This window comes from Porites lutea, chromosome 13 (assembly GCF_958299795.1).
Source record: "Porites lutea chromosome 13, jaPorLute2.1, whole genome shotgun sequence".
In the NCBI taxonomy this organism is placed as follows: Eukaryota; Metazoa; Cnidaria; class Anthozoa; order Scleractinia; family Poritidae; genus Porites; species Porites lutea.
The window spans coordinates 6,532,896-6,542,153 of NC_133213.1; the positions used below are offsets into that span (position 1 = coordinate 6,532,896).

General features: G+C 40.9%; 1 protein-coding gene across 1 annotated transcript in view; it reads left to right on the forward strand.

Moving 5' to 3' along the window:
- The window catches only part of LOC140923667 (PX domain-containing protein kinase-like protein), a 15,614-nt gene extending 6,887 nt beyond the window's left edge, over positions 1-8,727 (forward strand). The window contains exons 10-20 of the mRNA XM_073373742.1: positions 318-354; positions 994-1,039; positions 1,269-1,347; positions 1,499-1,616; positions 2,804-2,885; positions 3,851-3,899; positions 5,284-5,361; positions 6,538-6,624; positions 7,125-7,167; positions 7,661-7,702; positions 8,335-8,727. Coding sequence (XP_073229843.1) covers positions 318-354; positions 994-1,039; positions 1,269-1,347; positions 1,499-1,616; positions 2,804-2,885; positions 3,851-3,899; positions 5,284-5,361; positions 6,538-6,624; positions 7,125-7,167; positions 7,661-7,702; positions 8,335-8,528 — 855 coding nt within the window. The 3' untranslated portion in view covers positions 8,529-8,727. The remainder of the gene's footprint in view (positions 1-317; positions 355-993; positions 1,040-1,268; positions 1,348-1,498; positions 1,617-2,803; positions 2,886-3,850; positions 3,900-5,283; positions 5,362-6,537; positions 6,625-7,124; positions 7,168-7,660; positions 7,703-8,334) is intronic.
- Positions 8,728-9,258: the final 531 nt, after the last annotated feature.

A 9,258-nucleotide genomic window follows, 5' to 3' on the forward strand; every position in this document is an offset into this window, starting at 1 on the left:
AAAGTAAGCAAAGAAATTACATGTAAATGACAAAATCAGAGATCCGAGACAACTAAATATGTCTCATGAGCATTATTTTTGAAGTTGCAAGCAGCAGCCCTGGATCAACTTTGAAAAACTGTTAGGCTGAATGTATGTAAATTAGTTTAGTTTCATTTTGGTGTCGGCCCATGTCAATTATTATTTAAGTCACATTGTAATATTTCTGTAATTCTATGTTAGCACTTCAGTGTACTTCTAGTATTAGTTTCTTCACTTTAATATTGTTGTGCTTGTTATTTTTGCAAATTTAATATTCTGCATCTTTCTCTTTGCAGGCAGTAAAGTTTTTACATGATAAGGGGATTCCCTATGGTGAGTGCTTAAAAAATCTCCTTACTTTCTGGAGGTGTTTTGCACATAGTTACATGGTATTGTATTTCCTGTCATTATCCCTTATTTACTGAAGCTGATTAGTGTCTGATAATAACATTATTGTTACAACGCAATCATGTAGCCTGAAGAAACAGCCCGGTGGGCATTTCCTGACGGCACCACTGGTTTCCCTGCAAAATGATGACCGAGGAATGAGCAAAGAATTTCGTACTGATGATGCATTACTACTCAGATCTGGGTAGTGCTAGAACTGATTGGCTGAAATTTTTCTTCAACTTATCAGTTCGCAAGCACTACCTTGCCGATCTGGGTTGTTACACTTCATCATTATGTAATTTCTGTGGTTTTTCCTCGGACATCTTTTCACAGGGAAACCAACGGTGGCGTCGCAATCATGTGAATAATGATTTAGCTGGGGACAACTGAGGCATGGTTTTTTGCCAAGCACAGCTTGCCCTTAGCTTATTTGATTCAAAATAGGGATCAATTTAATATTTCTTTTGCAAGTGTAATTTACAAGTGCAGCAATTGTTTTTCAGACTCTAAAACAATGGCTACACTTGTAAATTACAGTTGTAAAAGTTATATTAAAAATTGACTTCATTTTTTGCCTCCCAGGTCATTTACACTCAGGAAATCTTGTTATAGATGGAAATGTGTGTAGGTATGCCAACCTGTGAATCTCTTTGTGTCTTACTTCTTCATGTTATGTTCTAACAACATGTACTAGATAGTATACACCATGAGATTTTTTCTATTCCTTATATAAAGCCTACCAGTTTTGAGATTGTACTTGATGAATAGTAGACTATACCTTGTACAACATCATAATCTGCTCAGTGTTGAGAGCATTGAAACATTAACACTATATCCTCCTGTTTTTGCTATTTCAGATTACTAGAAATTGAAAGCGGTTTGTTAGGTATTCCATCCATTCATAGGCATCGCTATGTTCCACTGAAAAAAATACAGGTTTGTACAGTGCTGTGCAATTGTGTCTCTGTAGAGTGATCACTGGTCAGACTGTGTTGTTTTGAAATGAGTGGTTAAACTGTGGTGCTGGCACTGTGGAAGGACTTGTGTAATAAAATCAGATAAAAGTCTTTCATTATTTGCTTTTCAGGAAAAGGAAGCCGAGGATGTTTATTGTTTTGCTCATGTGTTATACGAGATGTTTAGTGGAGAGCCATTACGTACCAGTACACTAAAAGATCTCCCCGCACACTGTCCATCTCAACTCAGTAAGTATTGTATACTGTATAGGCAAAATGGAAATCTCATAAAGGCTAAGGCGCACACGAGCCAAAGGCCCAAACGGCTGGAGGTTATCCGGGTTTCTTTAGTATGAAGCATGCCTAGGAGTATTGCTATTCCCCCCAGGACAGGATGCTAGTCCATCGCAGGGTTACCCCTCCAGCAGTATGTTGCCGGTACCCATTTATACACCTGGGCCAAGTTGTTCAAAGCTGGGTTAAGATAACCCAGGGTTAGTTCGAAATTTGAACTCAGATTTGAAAGCTTAAAAAGCAAATTCAGTTTAATTCTTTTTGTCAACAATTTGATGATTGGCTCCTCTAAAAAGAAGAGAAAAAATTGTCCGAGAAAATGCTTTTGATAAAAAGAGAAAGAGACCCGGGTTAAATTTTAACCCTGGGTTAGCAGTAATCGGCCTTTGAACAACTGGGCCCTGGGTGAAGAGAGACAAAGTGGAGTCAAGTAGGAAATAACGCAGCGGGTGAGGCTTGAACTCTGGACCTCCAGATCCGGAGTTCGAGGTGTTCACCACTGGGCCACACGCGCCTCCCAAAATGTCACAAAGCCCTGGGAGTTTTTGTTTTGTTGTTGATGTTTGTTTGTTTGTTTTGTTTCTGTTTTTGACATTTTTTCCAGGATGGAAATTCTGCAAAATTGGAGGTCCTCAAAACCTAGAAATTGGAGCACTGAATTTAAAAAAACCTGTGAATAGAATACTCCAATAGCCAGTTTAGTCCTGGAAAACTCTTTCTTGGGGCTGGGATGAGGCCAGGAAAAAAGCTGCCAAAAATGTTGTCATAGAAGGGTAGAAACCCTGCAAAGTTAGAAGCCCCTGAAATGTTTGAAATTAAATAGAAGGTTGGCTGAGGCTGTGCTCTAAGAAAATTGAAGGAAGCCCAGAGCTCTGAACCTGTAAAAGCCACAGTGTGCGGCATATGATTTGTATCAAAAAAACTAAGATTTTCGGGTCGCCTGGGAGCAAAAGTTAGGTACCGGGGACCACCGTGAGCTGTAAAGGCACAGCTTTGCATCATCACCTGAAACTGGTTCATGTAATCATGTCCAGCACAAAATGAAAGGAAACTCAAATAATGCAAAATACAAAGACAAGTGCAAACCCAACTTCCTTTTAAAATGATTCTGAACCCTTTTTTATATATGTATTGTCTTCTAGGATCTATTTTGTTGTCGATTCTAAGTGATGAGGCATGTAACAAAACAGGACTTCCTTCAGTTGCAGATCTTCTCGCTAATCCGTATGTATACTTATTGCATGTTTAGAAGTTTAGAATACGATGTAACAAAATAATTACCTATTACAGTATTACCAGGGAACTGACTAGTTTATTTGGGGATAGATTTGTTGAATGTGGTGCCGCGAGGGAAAATTTTCTTTAACCAATCAGAACACTACCTAGAACTGGGTAGTAACATGTCATCGGTATGGAATTTCTACTTTCGTTCTTCAGTCATCATTTCGCGGGGAAACCAGTGGTGCCTTCACGAAGTGTCGGTTGTTTTCTCAGGCTAAAATTCTGTTGGTCACTTCAATGTCAAGTCAAAACCTGGATCAAAATTCAATAATTATAATTATCCTTGAATAAGAGTCACTGTGGGAGAGAAAACATTTTAAAAATGTCCCCAAAACAATGTGTATGGTGTTTATCCCTTTGTACCGGAATTTCAAGAAAGAGAGTGTATGCTATATATCTCGTTCCTTAAGCGGTAATGAGACGAAACAAGGAGGATATAATGGACTAAATGTGTTAGATATCTTGTTCTTTAAGCGACTGTGAGACGAAACAAGGGGGATAAAATATGTGAAACATATATCTCGTTCTTTAAGCGATTATGAGACGAAACAATCGCGATAAAGATGTTAGGATATTATTTAGCGTAATACATAATTGGGCGACGTGACTCAGCATTCCGGGCAACTTAACTAAAAATTTCGGGCGACGATGACGTTTGGGCGACTTGACCGTAAACCCACTAGGGGTTGTCACCGGAAAAAACAACAAGTAAGGAGAGAATCAAACAGCCAGCCGAGAGATTTCTTTTGTTTCTTCATGTATTTTTGTTATATTTTCCTAGCCGGGAGTTGCGTTCATGGTAGCCGGAGAAGATTCCCAGCCACCGGCCCTTAATAATAGCCCCCCTGGCATTTAATTATTTATTCATTTTGTTATGTTACTGAATTATCTTTATGCTCCTCTGGCAGGTTCTTTACAGCCATAGACCTCCCCTCTACCGACAAGCCTCAACTAAAGGTATAATCCTTCACATTGACTATAGGACTTACAATGAGGGACAAAAGTGTTGAGACATTTCCGTAAAATGGCCCCTTTTTGCATATTAGACATACCTATCCCCTTCCCCTGTCTACCCCAACCCCTTCCCCCCAAAATCAATGTTGTATTTTTGGACCCTCAAGTCTTTCTTTTTCTTCAGACAACATTGATTCTGGGGCTGAGGGGATTTACGGTATTTAAGAGGAATGAAATAATAAATGAATTAAATGTTTGATAAAAAGCACCCATTTTAAACAAGTGTGTCAACTACTTTTGTCTGTGATTGTAGGTCTTCTTGTCGTTGTACTCATATTTACAAATAAATCATTTTTATTTTTGTATCGGAACAAGCACTCAACTCACGGGATATGAAAGTGAATAGGATTCAGAACGGTTAATTGATAGCTATGGCTTATTTAGTATTAGCAAATCAAATGAAATCAGTATCCCCTCCCTCATCCTCCCCACCCTCACCACACCCCTTAACTTGCCCTACCTCTCGCGTTCAGTTTTAAGGTTATTGGTCAAGTCACCCGAAAGTCATCTCGCCCGAAGTTTTGTCCCCCGAAATGCTGAGTCATGTCGCCCGAAATTTTAATAAAGAGTGCATGTGATATATCTCGTCTTTAAGAGATGATGAGACGAAACAAGCGCGATAGAGATGCTAGGATGTTGGTGAGCACCATAAAATTTCGGGCGACATAACTCGACATTTCGGGCGACTAAACGAAACATTTTGGGGGATATAACTCTAGTTTTGGGCGAGATGGGTTTCGGGCGGTTTGTCCGTAAACCAATTTTAACAGTCGCCTACAGATCAGTTAGCACTTGCACAGACAAACACAGGGTCCAGAGGAGTTTCGTGTGAATAAATGAATTACTTACCTTGAAAAATGTCTATACCTGTCGCTTAGCACGATTAATTAGCCCAATGGGATCTTTATAAATCTACTGTAAACGATTTCTTCGCTTCTTATCTGACCCAGATCGACTTTTGAAAAAATCAATAACCGCAAGCCATATCCTCGCTGGCGCACGGCACGTCGCCCGAAGGGTGACCGAAGGCCTTCGCCCGGAGGGCGACCGAGGCACGAAGTGCCGAGTAAAAGAAAGGACAATTTGTTTCCTCCCTTTCCGTATTTTATACTGTAAGCCGATCTTGCGAGCCCTCAGTCTCTTGGTTTGCGGTCTATAGAATGTGTAACGAAACCGTAACGCGATCAAAATGACCCATTTTTTCAGAGGTTTTCGGCGGGTTTTGATGTTCTAACGACAGACACATCTCCTCTGGACCCTGTGACACAAACATAGAACGTGCACATTATACGTCTCTCCAAGCCTTATTGTTTCTTGTTTATCGTAGATCCCAAGTAAATTAAAAGAAGCTATCAAAGCAGCCAAAGAACGTGCAGAAACGAAGCTGAAGGAAGATCAGAAGCTTGTAAGTTGGATCAAACTTTTAACACCTCATGACTGATTCTAAATTACCAAGGTAGCTGTCCGATCAGCCTTGCGTTAATTTATAGCGGAGCTCCACAGCTAAGGAAATGTGGTAATCTACCCATCCGAGAAAATTTGGTACTCACTGGACTTTTAGAAAGAAAATACAACAACAAAGTCTTGTCTTTTTCGGCGTTTTTTTTTATGTTTACACAAATGTGGATAACAGAGGAAGCTAGAGCGAGTTATTGAAAACAAAGGAGACTAATTTCGTAAAAAGAAAAAAATAACTCAATCAGCAGGTATGGCCACCCAAATGCAACTGAAGGTTATTTTGGCGGGAAAATCGCATAGCCACCGGAGCCTTGTAAAGCAGAGACAACTAAAGAGTCAATAAAGATGTAAACGGAAAGCGGAATTATTTTCTCTATCCGTGTTGTCTAAAGTATTAAGCTTAGATAAATTGTCATGTCCACAAATTTGGAATATAGAGCAAGGGAAAGTCAGAGAAAAAGAGAAAGGAGGCGGCAGGCCAGAGAAGCTTAACGAGAAAAAAAAGGGCGACAGAGATCTTGAGCGAGAGATAAAAACAAAGGAGACATTTTTCTGTTGGAAGAACAACATGAAATTTTGTAGCGGCGGTGACAAAATGAGGAATGCTAGCGGCCACCAATGCAAGGTGAAAATGAGCGGCAGTGAAAAAAAAGTGAACGAGAACACGTATGACATTTCCTCCCAAAAACGGGTAAATAAGAAGTTTCTGGAAGTTTCACGTTGTAGTCGTGCAAAACAACGGCAAAGAAATGTACAAAAAAAGTGTGCTGCACGTGCAAAGTTGCTTTTTTGCTAATTAGACCTATTGTTGTTTTTCACCGTTCTCCGGCGTTGCCTTCACCGCTTAGCATTACACGATTTTATATTTTGTTTGAACAAACTATAAATGTTACCGAGAGCTTTGCTTTTAGCTCTGGCTAAATCTATATTTTATATATTGCTGATCCTGATCTACACCAAGAGCCATTTGACATTCAAATAAACACACGTTCTTTAAACCTCCTGGCTACTTTGCCACGAGACCTATGCCACTATCACGTAAATTATTCTTTAAAAAGTTGCCGTTGGAGGTCATCTGATGGAGTGCTTCTACCTCACTTTTGACTGTTTTTATTTTCATCAGTTACGGCAGTTTCGTAGAGCATCTAAAGCGCATGCTCATCACATGTCGGAAGAGGAAAAGAAAAAAAGAAAGAAGTCTCTAAAGAAGGTAACAGCTAGACCCTATCAGTGCCGGATCCAGACCTTGATATAAGGGGGTGGGGGACGGTCATCCAGACCCTGAGATAAAGGGGGGTCCGGTCTCCAATTTTTTTTGTCGGCCCTTGGGGCCTCAGTTTGGTCTAAAAATAGGTGGGCGGGGCGAGGGCGGGGGCAGGCCCCTTCCCTGGATCCGCCACTGCTATCTCTCCCTCAGGTTCTTACTTGTTACTAGCATCGCCGGGGCCTTCCTTAGGGACCCGAGGAGAAAGGAGATTTTATTTTTCTCTCCTTTTCGCTTCTCTGTTCCCCATTCCCTCCATAAACGCCTACTCAGGTTGACTTGCTTCCTGTTTGTTCCAGAAGGAAGTAGACCTCCTGAGTAGACTCAGTTGGAGCACTTTCTTCCTTTTTCCATTCTTTTTTCTTTCTTCCTTTCATTCCCTTCTCATTTTTTACCCTGATTTTAAAGTGTCGTTCTTCAATATTTTCCTTTTTTATTCCTTATAGTTACAGAAGGAATCTTCGATATCAGATGCGTCACAGGCGGCAGGTGAGAAAACTATAAAACACGATATGCACGCTTGAGTTTCTCAGGAAATATGTGTAGTCACAGGGCTTTCGCTTTGCTTATAAGTATAACCTGTCTTTACCCTCGGCAGTTTATAAAGCAAAAGTAAGAAAACACAAATAGGACCATGCAAATAAGTCAACCGAGTACAGTTTAAATATATATAACAAGGTAGAGAAATCCAGGCGGTTGAAGCCAAGCCAGTGGGCTGTTCACGGACTTGGACGAGGAGTTGAATTCGGAACCAGAATCGAGAAACAGCTTTGAGTTTGTTTTTGTTTGATAATTTATAAATTGTTAAAGATTCTCGCGGAGACTTATCTCGCATGCCTCTTTTTTAGCAAGCGTTCTTTTCACTCTTGCTTCTGCGCTCGCCCGCTTGGCAGTCCCCGTGGCTGGCAGTCTCAAATCAACGCAAACACGGAAATCCTTTAGTTATTGATTTTAACTGTTTTAATGTGTCACATTTTTGTAGCTCGTCCATCTTCCCCTCCACCTTCCCGGCCAGCAACTAATGGTAAGTGGGCTTCTTCCCGTCGATTCTGTGTAAGTAACGCTTTTTACCTGGGCTTCCTGTGTCCAGCCTTCATTTTTGGCCATAAAACCTTACTACTTGGGACTCTAATGCGCCTGCGCACATTTCTGCGGAAATTGATTTGAGCACCTGGCTCATTCGCCACTTGCACATTTCGGGTATCTTGTTTGCTCCACAAAATTTTCAATAAGCATTGTTTTGAATTTCTCTTGACTATAACACCCAGGGGAAATTGGAAACAATGGCTATGCAAAATTTTACGGGACAAACAGTGCATTATGATCTATATGAAAATGGTGAAAGGACAATAGTCATAATGGGTCGGTCTCTGTCAGTGAACGTTCACACAATATGTTTGTGTGTGTTTGTCTAATTTCACTTTGATAAACTGATTTAATCAAATCCTGTTCACGATGTTTGTTGGGTGTGTGTTAAGCCTTAGTCACGCCAGTCAATGAAAAAACCAAATCTTCGCGCGATGCGCCTGTTTATTTAAGGAAGAACCAAGAGAAAAGTAACAATGAAAAATGTCAGACAGAAAGTCCTTTATGTGCTTGTCCAGAAAATACTTTTCTGGCAAGGAATTAACACATTTTGCCCTTCTCATTTTTCAGCGTCGGTGCCACCCCCTCCCCAGGCCCCAGCTCAGCCTCCCCTTCCTCCCTCTCCGTCTAAGGCGCCTGCGCAGAAAACGTCTATGCGGCCTAAAACATCAGAACGAGGTGCGTTGTTGAGCTCTATCTGCGATTTTAAAAAGGGTGGATTGAAGAAAACTGAAACCAATGACAAAAGTAAACCGAGGATATGAGATGCTGATTAAGAAACAAGACAATGTAATGATGTACTCCTATCAAGGTCAATCATCATCTTAATCGCCAGTTTAGGTCGGAACACACTAGGCGACAATTTGCAATAACATGTCGCGGCGACACGTGTGTACTGGACGATTTTTGCGAAAATCTTTGTCACCGCAACATGTCGCCAAAAAATCAGATCAGACAAAATTGCGGCGACAAAATTCTGTTGCAGAGAAAATTTTTCACCAAAAAATATCCTGTACACACGAAGCCATTTCTCCCTGCGATGCGTCGCAGGGACAACTTGTTGCTGCAACTACTCGCACGACCTGCACACAAGGAGTGATCCTGTCTCCACGACGTGTTGCTGCAACTCATCGCCTAGTGTGTTTCGCCCTTTTTGCTCTATTAGTGATCAGGGCTCCTGAAATTTTCTATTCTCGGTTTGCAACCATGTGACAAGGCGGCCATGTTGATGCACAGTACAATAAAAAATTTTTTGAAGAATTAACGTGAAAACAGTGTACGTCTCCCCGATTGCCGCCGTTACGTCACGTGCAAAAAAAGCAATACGATACTGAAAGTTCATTATTTTACAAGGAGACAAAATTATTTGTGAGGTCGTCAATTTTGTAAAGAGATTTAGGGACAGTTTATTGGGACGGGACACTCGAGTGAACCCGCGTTGATTAAGCGTGAGTATCCCGCAGGGTCTCAGATTGGCTGTCCATCGATCCCAGA